Genomic DNA, 18,108 nt, shown 5'->3' with positions numbered 1-18,108 from the left:
CGGGCCCAAACTCGTGCTTTCTCAGGGGAATGCTCACTGTGGGATTACTGGTGCAGTTCGAGGCAACTAAAAAGCAACGCATGAAGCTCCATGGCTCGTGGCACACATCTTCACCAGGGTCCGACCCGTCGATGACACAGGTCACACGTGGCAGTGCGATTTAGCGAGGCGATTCCCAAGAGTGTCCAACATCAGTCGAGTGTATCGGTCTTGAAGTAAAAGTACTGGAGAGTTTCTAGGGAGCATCGAGAACTGACGAGAGGAAAATGAAACAAATGTAAATTACAGTACCACAGATTAGATTAAAGGTTTTGAGCGTCAGTTCTCGGGACATAAAAGCAGACACTAATTTGACTGCGCCTTGATCTTTGTCCAGGCTACATAGAGGACTGGCCTGTTTCCCAGCACTGGATGTAGGAAGGGATTTCCGTGTTTCTTTGTTTTGTTTTTTTCCTCTTCTTGGCACTAAAAAGATGCTGTTTAATGTTAAATCTAACGGACTCAGCAGAGGGTAGAAATATCATCTGAGAGGAGAGGCAAGAAAAGTCTGTAGAAGCAGCTGGTCTAAGCAAGGTTGGATTTTCTCCCGTCTCCTTTAGGGAGTCTAAAATGGATGCTACTTCTCCTCCCGCATAAGAAGGATGACATTGGCAGAGGAAAGGGAAGGACGCAGCATGGAAGTAAGGGGGGTGGGGGGGGAGGTTGGGAGACAGCGGCCAGCTGATGGACAGCAGTGCAGTTCCAGCTTTCAAGAACTGGAGGCTTGGAACTGCTGGATTTATTGTGCCTGAATCAGCAGGTACTCACTTTAGTTTTTTTCTGACAGCGCAAATGCTCGCACCAAGCAAAAATGTGCGGACACTGCGTGCATGTTCAAGTTGCTCGGTTTCCCGTGTAGATAAAAACCCTTTCTCTAGATGCAGCAGCGCTCAGAACGAGCCAATGTGCCGCGGAGGACATGTGGTCCGAGCATAATCCCCTGCTCTATTTTACCAGCAGCTTCACCACTCAAATCCAAACATAATTTTCAGCTTGGGCACTAGACACAAATGCCCTCTGCACTAGGATCAGGCAAGTCCCTGCGCCATTTTTTCCCTCTTTTTTTTTCTCCCTGACCTACTTTTTACAGTAAGATTATTGTAACTGTCATTTTTTTCCCCCATGTCTGTTTATTAATCCCCAAAGCTAAGCCTGAAGGCACCATTTCAGCACTTGCTTAACAGTTTGCTTGTCCTTCAATTATTGGCCTTCCATCAAGTTGCTGCGTATTTATTCAAGCAAATGGGGCCTTAAACTGTTCATTACAAATGCAGAGTGTGGGATTCTGGAAGAGGAGACGGGCAATCACTTTACATATTCATTAAACAATTAAGGGCAGCTCTTAACAACCTTCATGCAAATCTCACTGTAATGGGGGAAAAAAAACCCAAAGGTATTCGAGAAACTTCAAAACATCTCTGCCGCTAAGTTAATCGGTCAGAATGAGGCTCAATGTCCAGATGATTAACATAAATGATTCTGATGCACAGATAAAATGGGGGGTAGAAGTTTTTTTGTCAAGGATGGCAAAGTGCAGCAAAAGCAGTGGATTTTTCTGTTACAGTTGACGCATACGACGACTGAGTGGTGTCCAACTGCATTTTTATCGCTTTGACGTGGTTGGTCCCACTGAAATATCCTGACCCACGCGGGAAAAGAGTGTGTTTTATGACCAAACCGAACGGTTCAGAATGTGCTGTTGGGGGCCAGGAGACGGGAGTGTTCTTCTGAAACAAAATATCTCAAAAAAAGGGCAAACACCGTGGGAATGTGGAAGGATTCGGTCACAGGTGGCAGAAACAGGTTTTTACCCCGCTTTTTCCCTTCCCTTTTTCTAATATCTCCCTCTCACATCTTAATGCTGCTCACTTCTTGTGTTTCCCTTCTAGGCCAGTGGGCTACCATTAGGAGCACGGCTGGCAAAATGCTTTCAAGGCCCACTCCGCTCAGTCAGTCAGCCAGCCAGCCATCTGCCCATTTTAACGAGCAGCTCAAGGGCCTTGTCCGCGTTAATGTGTGCGAACGCGTGTAATGCAACTGCGTTTGAGAGCATGCTTGCGTGGACCACACTGCGTAATAATGTTGCATATAAATATTCACAAGTTTGACAGATTGCTTTTGTTGCTCATTAATGCACGGCGTAATCGCAGTATATCCACAAAGACAGGTGCGGTAAGCAGTTGTCCGTATGCAACTTAAACCGAACGCTAAAAGTGTTGTCACTCTGAACATCCCCCGAAAACCTCATTTGTTGCCCATGTGTTGCTTGAACAATAAGCACGTCGACACTTGTGGACGTGGGGAAATGACAATAAAAAAACAAAATTAAAAAAAAACTGTGCTCTATTTGCCGACAGACAAGTCTGAATAGACGGCGGTGTTTGCGCAGGCATCTTCTTGGCAAATTAGCCATCTCTGTTCTCATTATCCCCCTAATTATGGTTCCCAGTCTCTGTGGCATAATCAACAATCAGCCACATCAGTTAATGGGGGAAGCAGAAAAGAGCAGCAGTCAGATCAGCTGGGGAACTAACATGACTCCACTCCTGGCCTCTTGAAAACACAGGAAGATGAAGAAGACATGTGCGAATGACTGTGTCTGAAACAGACAGCCAACGAGGGTGGTTCGACTCCGACAGCTGACCTCCTGGGAGGTATTAGGGTGCAACAGGCCAGTGGCGAATTTACTCGTCACAGTCACTCTGCCCTGAGGCTGAGTTATGACAACCTCTTTCCCTGTCTGAGCTATTTGGCTGAGTCGCGAGTGTCCTCTTAAAACCTTGGTGGTTTGAACACAAAGATGTCACAGTTCCCCCATCAGCTCTCAGACAAATGGACCACCTACTCCTTGTCTATTGACTCTTCGACACGGGATGTGAGCAAATGGGATGAAGCGAAAAAGGGGTCAAGTCCACTCAGTTCGCTTGGCTGCTCGGCAACCAGCACATCGCGTGCTGTTCCGACAATGCCACGGGCCAGCGCTCGAGGTTGAAGCGCCAAACAGCTTCATTTGAGCAGCGAACAGAAATTGGAAATTTCAGATTTCAATTTATAGTAACTCTTAACTGTATTAGATGCGGTTTAAAATAGCTTGCGATCGTCGCAGTAGCATTACGTGAGCATTCCCCTGATTTTTTGTCGAGTCGTCTCGCGGCCACGTCAGTGAGATTTAGGGAGGCAGGAAGTGCGTCAGCAGCAGAGGAAATTTGACATGGGTCTGTTCACACAAAGTTGTCTTCTGCAATCCATACACGTGGTGAAAAGAGTTAAATGTGCAAGGTTACAGTGAAAGTTCATATCATGTCATCTAAATATGAAAATGGATTTATTGTGATGTAGAGAATCAAATATCAAAAAGGAGGAAATGAAGCAGGTTATTCCTGGAATCAACTGGAAAATGATTTCTTGGAAAGGCAATGACAGACCAGTGGTAACTTTGAAATAATTGACTCCTCTATTACATCATTGTTATCTGGCTTTTTGAGAGCACACAACAAGTATTAGCTGAAAGAAAGCTTTTAATGTCTAAAGCTTTTGAAGGCTTGGGGATAAAACAAGGGAGAATTCTGTCAAAGAGCTGCATCTCATTACACTCCCCAAAGAAGAGATGGCCTTGGCACAAAAGCAGAGGAAGAATAGATGAAGCTGTTTCTCATTCAAACTGGTGTGTACCTTCAGGTCCCTGTCGCACCTTGCAAAATCTGAACACATTTAATGAAAAAAACAAAAAAAAAGGAGAACTCAGTGTTGCAATTTTAGTCACATCAGCTAATATCACATCCACCACAGTCTCATCAAATGTAATAACTGTGAAAGGAGAGGAAATACTCAGCACATCACCTCCAATCTAAGTCCCCCATGAAATATGAAGACGCGCTAAGCTGTATGAGCAACGGCCCGCAGAGGAATATTCCCGATTCTATGTCCTGCGAGAAGTGCCTTCAATTCAATCACATGGGTGTGTAGCTGCTCCGGCTTTTATATAAATCACGCCGTTGTGCAAATGCTCGACTGCAATCAATACACATTTTTCAGGGCATTTCACAAATGACGTTTGGTACACAAATCACATTAGGTGAGGCGGTCGTGGCAAAAACATGTAACGTCAGAAATCCGGTGAGATTCATGACGTGGTGATACACTTAAAGAGTTTGAGACCACATGCTAATAGATCATTTTAACAACATATATGTACGCATTAAGCCAATAGAAGGGGAAAATATGACAATTTCAAGTGTACGCTAATACTATACAGCAAACCTAATGTTCGGTCAGTTCTACATTTGACAGTAAACCCTGTGAATTTTTTACAAAGACGTTGATCAATATTCAGTGCTTGACACAGAAAGCACTGGAGCCAGCAGTCTTACCTTCAGTGCAGTATCGACCTACATATCCAGTTTTGGAGCAGTCACAGTAGGTTTCTCCATCTGCCAGAGAGCAGATCCCACCGTTCTCACAGGGGTTCTCTGTGCAAAGGCCCATCATCTCCAAGCGTACTCTCTGACTGTCGATTAGCGTGGGCAGCTTACTCCCATAACTGAGGTCAGTGATAATTCCTTTGAATGGGGGTAGCTCACGGACCGAGGGCAGGGTGATGGCGGATGTGCGGATGTCACCTGGAAGCCCCCCGAGAAAGAGGTCGCTAACAATCTTCATGAACTGTCGCTGGGGCCGCACCTCTCCCGTCTTGGTCCGACCGTCCACGGCCAAGCCAGTCCGCAAATTTTGCCTGTTGATGGCGGCAAAGTGCCAGCGGCTGTCGTTGACCATTTTATCAGAGCCGATGGTGGTTTCGGCGCAGTCGATGCTGTAGCGAAGCTGCAGCTTGCCCTCGGACACGGTGAGGAGCAGAAAGTCGCAGTAGCCGCCGTCGTCGAAGTAGAGCAGCAGGCCTTCGGGTTCCGAGGTCTTGAACTGAAATGTCAGGTCACTTCGGGTGCTGGCGTCCCAGCGCAGGTAGCGAGCCCACTGGCCTTCCGAGCCAGTGAACTCCAAGCCCACGCTCAGGCCCAGCACAGTACTTAGCAGCATGAGGAAATGCCCAGACAGACTGTTTGGATTCATCGTAGAGAATAACTGGGCACGCTAGAGGAGGGTCGAACTGGGGATAGATCCTCAAAGTGATAATAACATTTGATTAGAGTTGTGCTCCAGGAGTTTATCTGCTGAATGTTATATTCCACATAGAATATTTTACAGTCTAAGAGGATGGTGCAATATCTTTTTGTTATTTCAGAAGCAGATCTAATGTTGATAATGGATGGAATCTAATCTTGTCAGCCAAGTCTATGGAGAGATATGTGGAAAAATATCCAGCTTCCACACAGAGTGGGCAGGTGAAGAGTGCTACGACGAAGGTGATCCTTGGAGTGTTTTTGTCAGTGATTCAGAGCTGCATCCTGCGATTTTTCTTTGAGGCGACTTCCTGGATTGAAGCACACAACGGTCACGGATGGTCCAGTTTCATGCCCCATGGTTTGAAACTCAGCCTCAGACACACCTTGAACAGACCTGCGGGGACAAACAACAGACAGGAAAACAATCATTTCGGTGGGAAATACGTGTTTGTCAATGTTAGTTGGCAAAACTAAAAGAAACATCCACTGGAAAGATATTGTAAAACAACTAACGATTAAACGCGTAATCCAAAATATGGGCATAATAGCATGTATCTAATCTGATGATGAAAAAGTCTGCAACAAACAGATTATTTTTTTTTTATCTCAAAGAGTTTAATTCAACTGAAAAAAACAGCTGCAGAGGAGGGCAGTTACATCACACTGGCAGTGAGGAAGTTGTTTCATAGAGTATAGAGTACCCACAAATTACGGTTTTAGATAACTGAAGGGATACTGAGAGGTCCATTCATGTGCCCATTAAATGCCACTAAATAACCAGTAATAACACCCATTACAGATTCACAAGCATTTTATGCAGGGTGCCACTTCTACTAATTACTAACCTCAAATAATCGTTCAGAGTTTTAAAAGCCTGAGTTCATTCCCAAACAGGGGGAAGAGATTTTGTTGAAAATAAATAAAGATATAAATAAATCTCGTTGACTACTGTTATTGATTCCACGATGACTGGAAATCCATTGAGGTGAGCCCCGAACACGTGTTTAGCTTCAAACATTGGGCTGCTATCTGCGAGGACTTGCTGGTATCCTGATTAATATGACTAATTAGCCACAGCCGCCCTCCCCTCCTTCTGATTTGCATGTCTTTCGGGGATTACAATCATAAACAGCTATTCAGAAAGATGTTATAGGACGGGATCACTTCACATTTGAATCCCACTGCCATCGACATTCTTTTAAATTCCCTCCACTGAGGAGATATTCAAATCATCTCCAACACCACAAACCTGCAAGACACCATTATGACACACCAACTAGTGCCTGTGCATATTACACCTGTACCCATATTATATTGTTCTGTTTAAATTTGTTCAGCTGGGCTACAAATGATTTGCATGGTGAAACCCTATATGTAGCCTACTCTTTCAGCCCCTTGCCCTTGCAATTGTTTTGGCATTTGGCTGCCCACCAGACAAATGCATTGTCCAATCATGACAGTAGCACAGACCCATGCAACACAATAGGCCCTTTAACTACCTGCCCTGAATAGTTAATCTTGCCGCAGCAGGCGAGCTATTGAATTCTAGCAACCGATACCTATGCTAATGCACCGTGTGTGTGCTTGCACGTGTGTCCCTGCTGTTGCAGGAGTGTGCACGCGCGTGTGTCTCTGACAACATCGGTCTGCCAGGACAAATGATTGTCATTGTCTTAAAAGTGACTGTGTGAGACAGCAGAGAGGTTAGAAAGGTTCTGTGTAGTGAAATAACCCCTCTCCGAACACCGCCGTGTCAATCCAACAACAAAAGCACGGATTGGACATAAAAGGTGTGTTAGGTGCAGCGTTCATTGAGCAAGCAAAGCTGCATATGTGCCCATGTAACCCAAGACGGCAGTTCGTGAAATAATTGGCTTGGCTTTTATTCAATTAACGTGGTTTATTGTGTGTACTGTCCAACTCGGGTATCGGGTGTCCCTGAAGGCCCTGGATTTTTATTGAATGCTAACAATGCTAATGTTCTCTTTCTGTTAACTGGAGCACCGACGGTGACGTCTCCGTCCCACTCGTAAATAATTATATTAAGTTACACTAGTTACACCCTTGACATGTAGGCTACTATTTGTAGGCCTAATTTCACTAAAAAAAAACTCACCCACCTGTTGGCCGTCCTGTAGGCTAAGACAAACGAGCCCTAATGTGGTGACCGCTCAACTTTACAGGAAATATTTGGCTGACACTTTCTCTCACAGCCACAGGCCTGTCATGAAAGATGCCCTTCAGCTAACCTCGCGCCGGCGCTATCATGATAGCACACATAGCTGTCTTCGCTCCGGGGAGCAAAAAAAAATAAATTAAAAAACTTAACAAGATACTTTGGCAAATTTAAGAAGTGAAAATGTTTCCATGACGCAAACCCAAACTCGTTCGTTAGTTTTTGTCTGCTAATTAGAAACTACGTCACGCGCGTGGCCACTAACGTTATCGACCCTTCTCGGCAACGTTAGCTCGCTTGTTTTGTCGTACATCTGCTCGCATAAGAACTTCTTTTTTGTTTTTTTTCCGGGATATACACATTGAATTATTAAATAGTTCAGGATATGAGATGACCTGTGTACTGTGTGCGTGTACTGTCACAGACTGGCCTTAAATGATGCATTGAGGCTTCCAGCTTCGCTGCAGCAGATTTTATTGACATGTTTTGTAAAGAAGCCGAGCCCCCCCACACACCCCTCATCACACACAGGAGACCCCCTCTCTCCCCTGGTATGCTCCCTGTCTGTCACAAGCTTCAGCCTGGAGGAACGATTTAATCCGACATCAGTCACTCGCAGACACGAGAGTGCTGGATTCGGAGTGTGTCTCGACCTGTTAGTCTTACGGTTGGACAAAGTAAGGAACAAAAGGGGATTTTTTGTTGTTTTAAGGAGGCTGCACCAAGCTGTCAGCAAAAAGAGAAAACAACAGATAACCTCACCATTTTTTCTAGGGACATCTGCTCGCCCCATGTCTTGTTTTATCTCTAATTTAGTAAGAAAGTCCAGCTCAGGCGGTTCCTCACGAGGAAAATGCTTCACTTAATTGGGGGTGGGGACGGTGAGCGCGAGCCCCTCCAGTGTGTCACAGCAGAAACTTCACCTCAACTAGCCAAGTGTGACACCAGCAGGCCTTCCCTACTATGAAAAATGGGTACACTGACATTTCATTCTGTCCTCCTCTGAGTGTCTGTAGCTAGACTATGCAAAACTCCAGATGTTGCTCGTTATCGTGAATAACGATGCTTGATGAGGATAAAAGGCCCCAATATCCTTCAGTCAGTTTAATGACCAAAAAAAATCTCTGGAGGAAAATAAAGTCGGGCATGCAGTCTCCGTTAACTGTGCCGGAGGCTCAGAGGCACAAGTTCTTGCAGAAATCTTATTTGAATGATGGTGGTCTCTGCTTAAAAAAGCCCCGGTGGATATTTCAGTGTTGCACAGGCGCAATTTCACAAAATGACCGTAATAGCCAACAATATTATGGGTCGTAAGATTTGTGCTATTCAATAATGGAGTACTATTTGAATTTCACTTGATGCAAAAACTCAGAAAACTGAACAGATATGCAGCCCTGCATCGATTAATTCAACCTCGCAGCATCTCTCCAGCAGCTTTCCCTCGGCTTCTCGCACGGTGGCAGTCTGGCTGCTGCTCCACGATTTACAAGCCGTTTGCTTATGAAATTAGAAGCGACATTTTTTATTTTTTTTTTTAAACAGCGGCGGGGATTATCTTCCCAAGAAACCATTTCTAAACTGCAAGTTGTTCTGGCAGCTTCTGCTTCAGTGTTTGCGGTGTCGCGCGCGTCACTGTCAGCCGCGAACCAGTGAAGTGAAACTTTCCTTTTCAACGCTTTTCACTCGTTCGCCACAAACACATTTGTAAGCAGTCCAGTCCGGATAAGTCGACGTGGTCTCCCGAATTGTGCTCAGTTGATCAAGTCACGCATTCTTGAAGGTTAGACGGGTTGAGAGCTTTCAACTACTCATCGAAGCCACCCGTCTGCGCTTAAATCCTCATCTCTGCCGAAACTCAGTGTAAATTCCTCATTAAATGGACAATTTTTTTTTAATGATTTCAGAACAGCATTAGCACAACGCAACACATTTGCATAAACATCTTTACATAAAACCTTGTGCGAAAAAAAAGAAGGAAAAAAAGCGCACAACCACAAAGATACCCCAGTTTTAATCTGTTCCTACCTTTTCCTTTAGGGAGACGATTCTGGATAGATAAAGTCCAAATATAAACGCAGCAAATTATAATAATCCAGAACCAAATTCCATTCGGAAGCCGTTGAATTTTCAATTACTGTATGCCCAGGGCGGTGAGATGCTGAGGCTAGTGATGAGGCGGTTATAATAAGTGAGGCGCAGTGGCGGAAAGGCAGCGGTCCTCCTTCCTCCGGCTCAGTGAACGCGCATCTCTCAGCTCGGCTCACTCAGCGCAACTGCCGACGGGGCCCCTGGATTTCTCCCACTCTGACGATCTGACCCGCCTTCTACAGAGTGCTCAGCTCGATGGAGGGAGGGCGTGGGGGTTGGGTTGGGTTGTGTGTGTGTGTGTGGGGGGGGGGGGGGGGGGGGGGATTATTCTATTTGGAGAGACAACAGGAGTAATAAACCCTCAAGGCAAATTACCAGCAATGGAAATACGTTATTCTTCATTCTTTAGATAGACGTTTATAAAATAGAGCCAGCCACTGTTCGTGGGTTTGGAATTATTATTATTATTAGAGCGAGGCAGGAATGACAAGCCTTCACAAAAACAGTGTGGTCATCATGGCAAATGTTGCTGATGTGTGTTCATTTTGGATGCTCTCTTAGGTTAAACAGCTGACTGTTTACATGTGTGAGGAGAAGGTTGAACCAGGGTGTCCTTGCCCTGGAACTGCCCCATGAATATGTGAGAGATAGAGAGACTAATGTGACTGGTATTATTGTGAAATTTCAGGAATTTCCACACTGAAATGGATTGGCAAGTTCAGCACCATGGACAGCAGTCCTGGTACTTTGCACTCCGAACAGAAGAGGGGTTATGCATGTCGTCCCAGCCTGACTCGGAGGTGCTGTCCGAGGTGCTGAAAGCCAGTCAGGGCGTAAAGCAGAGGAAACCATGCAGACAGAGGCTAGAAAACTGAGAGATTAGCAGTGCTTTGACTTTTTATTTTAACAAAATATTTCTCCCACTACTAATGTAGCAGTATGTCATATTGTGTCAATTTTACACATGTATATAGCATTCTCGAGATCTGATACTGTTTGTGGAGGTGTGTTGCAAAATGGAGAAGAGGACTCCCAGGTGTAGCCAATCAAACTAATGATCCAGAACCTATACTTTATGTTTGTGAGTCAAACGCCTTTATTATGCATTCCAGGCTAGAAAGAATCTTGTTTTGCACTTATAGTACACCTATAACCATTACATACTATCATATTACTCAAGCACCACTTTTTGAAATAGTCCTCTGCTGGAACAATTGACAACTTTTCGTGTTACATGATACTGATCTAAAAACAGAGTCAACAAAGGGTTCCATGAGGAAAAGACAAAACAAAAATATTGTAACAGAAGCAGGATGAGAAGATTAAAGTAACACGAACAATCAAATAATTCAGATAAGAAATAGATCTGCAAAATACAAGATACAGATTTAGTGAAAAAAACAAAACAAACAAAAACAGCACTTTAGAAAATTGACAGGATTAAAAACCACAGCATTTGCAAACAAGGCAGAGTCACAAAGGAGCACATACGGATTAGTGTGGGTCTAGAATAGGGATCACTCAACAAGGTTCTGCCACGGAGGGTCTTGACCTAATCTTTGACTTAAAGGAAGCCAAAAATTCAGCATATCTTGCCATCAGACAAAGTTCAAACACATGTTTTTGCAACCAACACAAGATAGCTAAATCTGGAGATATGTGGAGTCTCTTTCTTTGGCACCGGCTCAAATCCAAGCTGCTGCATTGAGGAGTAGCTCAGGGCTTGAGAGTAACTTTTGACTGAAGCAGGATTAGAGGGAGATGAGCAGAAATGCTTCTCTTGTTCTGTGAAAAAGGACGTTTCTTTGACAAAACACCAAGGTATGTGGATTTCAGGAGATAGGACAGAAATAAGTTTATTTACAGCTGTATGGCGGAATGGCAAAATGATCTCAGACATTCAAAACTCTCTTTATACAAAGACCCAAAATGTGTCTTCAGCTATGTTGAGTTTCTTATCAGGACTATGTAGACACACATCTTAGAGCAGTTTCATTTTCTTCGACTGGATGCAAGTGTTACTTTTAATGCACCGACTCTGGCAGATCATCTTAAACCCTTTATCATTGAACTATACTTATGCAGAGGGCTATCTTATTTTAAACTTTTCTTTCCTATTACATCAGTTTGCTATGATATGCACCTTTCGGCATTGTGAAGCTTAAAGCATGTAAATAGAGTAAAGAAGATGTCTGTTGGCGACCATAAGAGATGCTGGATGTAACAACAAAGGCAAGGATTTAACCAAGACAGTGGAAAACCCTCTGCTGGAGAAGATGAATTACAACTGGCTGGTGGATGGTGTTAAATGAGGCCCTAACGTCTAACAGGACTCAAACGAAACAATCTCCTGCATCTGCTGTAAAATTGAGGCCATTTGTTACTTTGAATAGAGCTACGGGGCTGAAACAACATCTGGGCCGCTCTGGTTGCCCTGTTGTCGCTGCAGCCCTGACCTGGATAAAGGGAAGAAAAGAGTGAAACAATGATTGGACTGGAGAGATGAGTGTCTCCTGGCTATTTGCGCGTTAAAACAAGTCGCTACACTGAAAATGACTTTGTCATTTACAGCTACTGGTACTTGTAGATCGATTAACTTTATCTAGCAGTCTAGTGCAATCAAGCTCAACATGTTAAATGTACAAACAATAACACTTACCATACGTTTGACCCATTCATATAAAAAGAAATTGCACCAATAATGATGGAATGAATAAATCCTTTCTTTTATGTTGAAAAAGGTGTGATCAGGTCACTGAAGGTGAGATTATGGCATGGTCACAGACAATGAGGCTCTGCCGTCACTGATAAGACCCTCCCAGAACACAATATTGTCAGATGAAAGAGAAAGAACATCCCCTTTCAATTCTCAGGACATAATAAATCGGAAATCCGGTCTTTGTTGTGTATTAATATGAGCGATAGAAGATGACACATTGCAGTGTATCAATATTTATGTGATGAAATCTAAGCTACCATGCAGAAGCAGTATGTAAAAATCTAAGTCCACCTTTTGTGCTAAGAATTAAGAGTGTAAGTAGCAGCAAGCTGATGCATAAACAAATGCCAACAAATCTGTTCTGCCCCAAATATATGAGAGACTGATGTCACACACAAGATGATTACTTAAGTTTTTGCTGCTAAAAATGGTCTACAAGCTGTTCAGTCAAGAGGTGTAACTGGTTTTTCACACACGGCCTCTTTATTTTGGCCTAGTGTCAGTTATACAAACAGTGACACAGTTTAATATGTCATGTTTTGTTGTTCATCTGAAGTTGTTTTCCCCCAATTTTAAGTCAAGGTTGTGATTAGATGAGTTTATATGATGTCCTGATATCTTTATCAGGACATCACCTTACAATTAAGAGAAGGTGTTCTTTTTTTCACACGACTGACGGTACCCATCTAGCAAGTGTCAGTGACATCGCGAGATGTTAAAAAGCTTAAAGGAAATCAAAAGACAATACTCACACCACCCACAGCCTGTTCAACCTTCTGCCATCTGGCAAATAATGCACAGGTATCACTGTACAGCCAGGCTCGGGAGAAGTTTCTTTCCTCAGGCTGTGAGACTACTGAATTAGTCTTACATACTAAATCAACAAAACAATGTATTTTTCCATGACCTGTTTTGTCATTGTTATATAATGATCACATCCTGGTTTTTTAAGTAAAATAAAGGGAGTACATTTTGTCATAAAATCTTGGTTTGGACAATGAAAATTAAACTGAAACTAGTGACTCGGTAATTAGGATCATCATATAAAGATATCAGGACCTCTTCAAAACTCACTCATAATAATGTGAAACAAATTTTTTGTTTTGATTGAGTCACATAAATATTTCATCTGGACTATTTCAGACTGCCGGAGCATCACCTGGTCCACCCAGGGATTTGATATTAAAGATCATCCAGTGGCATGTTAACTAGGTCTTAGAGGCTAATTAAACAGAGCTGCGATGATAACATTAATAGCGCTCTCTAATTAAAAACCGCACAGTGAAACATACAGCAAAGGGGAGGAGGAGAGAAGTCTATCCCTGGAGGGAACAAAAGTGAAAAGTTAAGGAAAACATTCATGTGGTTGTAAACTCAGTCAGCACAAACATCTCAGCAAAAGCAAAAATGCCTGCACACAGAATGGCAAACAAAAATTTTTTTCCACAAATATATTTGTAAAATGAAAAAAAAAACACTAGTGCCTAAAATATCTTTTCTTTCCCTCATATTGTTTTCTACCCCCCCGTTTCTCAGTACAAACGAGGATCATGAATTAATTATAACCCTTTGATAACGTCTTCAGACCGTGCAAGACATTGTTTCTTTTTAATAACACCCCAGCTAATTGTCCGAATCGAAAACTGTTGTAATATTAACAATGTATCACAAGCATTATGATGCAAATATGCATCAATCAAAAACTTTTCCACTACGTGGAGCTAATTTGGAACTTTGTTTAGTCATCACACAGAGGAATGAAACAGCATTTTCTTTTGTTGAAAAAATGCTTACTCTGTTTTGTCATTTCCACGATTGCTCTTGCAATTCTCTCTTCAGTGGCCTCGTGGCATTACTGTGTGCACCTGTGGTGGGAGGTTTGGTGCGGGGTTTGATTCTTAGCTGACTTCTCCCTGTAGGCTATGATATTAACCGCAGACCAAAGTGCGAAGCTTCCACTAACTATGGATACAGTAGTTGAGCTGCAGAAGTATTAGCCCTCAGTTTGAACAGGGCTTATACTTAAACAAAAGATAAATTAAACCCTGTCAATGTTATCCATATGTGTGTGCGCTTGCTGAGTACACAGCAACCTATGAGAAGTAATTGCTCCTTCCATTGACATTTTCAACCAAGACAGAGTTTATCAAAAACGGCCTTGAACAAATTCATCTATTATGCATGGGCTTATAATAAGAAGACAGATGTAAATTCAAATTCAAATATGAAGTGACAGCCAGTCACAGCCACTTTGAGTGGAAGTATGTGTAATTAGCTTGGCTCAAGGCAACAAAGTCTGCATGCTACCACCTTTACAGCTCTATAGTAAACACATTTTTTAAAAATATTCTTTCTTCAGACTGACACAAACAATTCCGTCTGCTTCACCCTTTATGCTAAGTTAAGCTAAGCTAACCTGGCTGACCACAGCTTGGTCTTTAATAGCGAATTTCTGTGTCTTCTGATTAATGTGTATGGAAGTGTGTATCATTCCCACAAATGTAAGTGTGAACAAAACATTTCAACAAGCCTGCTACCAGCAGGCACCGCCTGCTAGGGTGATATCAATAATCTATGAGGGTCCTAATAATGTATCATTGTTTACCACCCCCATACTGAAGGTCACATGCATTTCCTCTCTCCCTCACTCACAAAAAAACCATGCATACACAAAATAATGCCGATTGATCCTAATTGTGCTTATTTTACCTCAAATCTCTGCAGCGTGAACGCCTGCCTGTCTGATTGGCCAGTCACTAAAGAGGCTGTTAACGGGTCAAAGTGATTACTCTATCAAGGACATCTATTAGAATCCAATTTGGCCAGGTTGGGTCCTAAAACAAGCCCCTAACCTCCTTAATGGACATAAATTTATCTCCCGTTGTTTGGGAACTGTTGCGTGCGAGGTCCGCAGCTTTGGTGCTAAGCAGGATGAATGTGATATTTAGATCAATAGCTTCAGCTTATGGGGAAAAATGTGATGGTATACAGATGATAAGGGGCTGATATTTCATTGTAAATGTCAGTGTAATGCAGCCATCAGTGCCCAGGGTGGGGGACAGTGAATACACATCACACTACACACACATGCCCCAACATACACTCAGATTGTATAGTGTATATGCAGCAACTGATATAGCAAAGCACATCAAGGCACTTCATCTATCACTCCCTCTCACAGAGTGGAGAATCTATTTGAATAATGAGGAGAAGCACCTGTCAGGCTTGGTTATCTTGACTCATGGACTGTAGTCCCAACACCTGCCTACACCTGAAAGAGAAGACAGTGAGAGAAAGAGATTGAGAGCACATTCAGCGCACTGCAGGCTACCTGCATGTTTTTTCAAACTATATACCTTGGAGCTTGAATAGAAAATTGCTAGAGAGAGGTGTTGGTGCCATAACGCTGCATCAATCACTGGCTTAACCACTGGCCCAACCAGTGAGAAATGGCTGCCACTGAATGGGTAGACATATATACAGTGAACAACCACCAATCATATATATATATATATATATATATATATATATATATGGGGCTGTTCTGTGTGGAGTTTACATTCTCTCCCCGTGTATGCCTGGGTTTTCTCCAGTTCCTTCCTTCCACCGCCCCAAAACATGCATGTTAGGTTAAATGGTGAGTCTAAAGTGAGTGTGAGCGTGAATGGTTGTTTGTCTCGTTTGCACTTGCCCCGCATTCACCATTTTGCTTGTTGCCTCAGTTGCAAGTTACATGTAAACACAACATGCTACAGAGAAACTTTGTCACTTCATGGGGGCTTTTATAAAATTAAGTCTCTCGGTGAAAGTCAGAGAACAATCGTAGTCAGGGCTAATAAAAAAACCCACATTCTTCTGTGCCATGGATGCTGTTTTTACCTTTCATATGCAGTGGCTCTCGGGACCACATGAGCGACATCCTGATGACCGCAAATTGCCACATGGCTATGTTTTGAAATGGAGGACAGTTTTTTTTAGGTTATGTTGCTGTTTAAAGAAGCTTTACGTAGCTTAGAAATGTAACCAGACACATGTGGAGGTGGTTGCAAGTGGGAGGGAAGAAGAAAAGAACAATGACTTTTAAGCTCAATGTGCAGGACAAATCGTGAACTGTCATCTCTTGCACAAAGGTATGGCAAGTGCACAAGGGTCCATTATTATTTCGAACTTCATTAGAAGCATTTGGGGCCCAGTAAACACAAGCGACATGTGGAAAATTATTATTATTATTATTATTATTATTATTTAATCATTATTTTGGAACACATATGAACATAATGGGTGTAGACAAGCCAACAAATCGAAACTCAAGCTGTATTTTTGCAGGCAACAGGACAGGGAAAGCATAGTAATTGTACATATTTTAAGATGAATGTTTTGTACCGTGGACCAAAGTAGATGAGAAAGCCATGAGATTAGATTTGAATACTTTTTACCATGTTCAACGTCTCAGGAAATTGTGACCCAGTTGATGCGGTTAAGATATTTCTCTGTCCGTTTTTGTCACAGACATGATACAAGTTATCTTCTATGAGCTGAAGGTAAGACACTCTACAGTTAGGAGTTGCAGTTTCGAGACACATAATATTTAACTCGATAAAGTAATTGGAATGCCCCTGTTGACTTCCCCGGAGGTTGACCTGCTGTTGTTTGATCTGAAATCGTTGCAAATGACAAGGACGGCTTTACTCATTTGCACATTGAAACATTAGATCAAAATAAAAGCTTTCACTTGCACAAATTTGCACTAATGGCTAATGCCAAATTTTAGCTGCCCATTAAGTCATGTTAAGGTGCATCTGATATAAAACCCCTCAATTTCAAAGTGAAATATTGCTTTAATTGTTGCAACTGATCCAGGCAGGAAAAGGTCTTGGCAAGACAACCCTGCCACCTGGACACCGGGACACCCTGACACCTGGCGGGGCCAACTGTGTGATACCTAAATGTTTCAGACTCTGACCAGATGGTTGGGTGAAGAGAGATCACACAGGCAGGCAAATGCTTACCTGCAAACGCGTACAGTTTGGCATACAATTGCCTCACATAAATAATTTACAAGAGCCAGATGCACTGTAGATCTGAAGTCTTAAATATGCACAGAAACGGATACGTCTCGTGTTCTCTGCTTGCGCTGCTTATGGTGTCAAAGAGAAATATTTGAACATGATATTAATGGCTTCCTATTTGTGTCATTGTTAACTAAATGCACCAAGCCCCCGAAATAACTTGATCAAATATGGGCTGGTACAAGGCACAGTTTCAAGTCTCAAAAAGGTAACAGCTTATAAGACCCATCTTTCTTCCTGCCTGCATACTGGAAAACGAACTGAAAATGTTCGTGTGGGTGCAGGAACAAAAGCCAGGCTCCAGATTTTGAATATGGTGAATGACAAAGAGGAGGGGAAAGGAGAGAGAAAGACAGACATGACAAGATACAATGAAGCCCCATGCCCCTTCGAAAACTACTTCAGAGACGGAGTGGGTGAAACAAAAGCAGGCGCTGAGGGACAAACAAAGTGATGAAAGCTTGGAGAATTTTGAAAAAGATGACAGATTTTCTTTCATTTGCAGAGAGAATGGCTGCTTATCAAAGCAACCTTTTTTACAATGCTGAAACACAAGTAATTTTTTCTTTTGTTCTCCCTGCAATTGTACAGGAAATCATATGGCACATAAATCATGTGGACATTTCTTTATTTCCAAGTAGACATGCTGCCATACGCTTTCAAGACCGAGACAATTTGTTTTTCAAGGGCCCCTTGGAAAAGAGCTTTGATGGGACCCAAAAGAAAGAGAGAGAAAAAAGAAAATAGGCACATTTCATTGAAGTTGCTCCCCTTGGAAGATCGGGCCAAAATATTTGGAGAGGAGACGTCATCTAATATTAAAGCTCTTAATGACTCTTAGGTTTTTGGAGATGTAAAGAAGTGCACTGCAGAAGGACAAAACCCACTCCAGTAACA

The 18,108-nt window shown here is 42.7% G+C and overlaps 1 protein-coding gene across 1 annotated transcript in view; it reads right to left on the bottom strand.

Moving 5' to 3' along the window:
• The window catches only part of nrxn3b (neurexin 3b), a 305,979-nt gene extending 296,388 nt beyond the window's left edge, over positions 1-9,591 (bottom strand). The window contains exons 1-2 of the mRNA XM_075459083.1: positions 9,361-9,591; positions 4,410-5,553 (exon numbers count right to left, since the gene is read on the bottom strand). Of these exons, the coding sequence (XP_075315198.1) occupies positions 4,410-5,106 (697 nt within the window). The 5' untranslated portion in view covers positions 5,107-5,553; positions 9,361-9,591. The remainder of the gene's footprint in view (positions 1-4,409; positions 5,554-9,360) is intronic.
• Positions 9,592-18,108: the final 8,517 nt, after the last annotated feature.

This window comes from Odontesthes bonariensis, chromosome 24 (genome assembly GCF_027942865.1).
Source record: "Odontesthes bonariensis isolate fOdoBon6 chromosome 24, fOdoBon6.hap1, whole genome shotgun sequence".
NCBI classification, from domain to species: domain Eukaryota; kingdom Metazoa; phylum Chordata; class Actinopteri; order Atheriniformes; family Atherinopsidae; genus Odontesthes; species Odontesthes bonariensis.
This window is presented reverse-complemented; position numbering and strand designations above follow the sequence as displayed.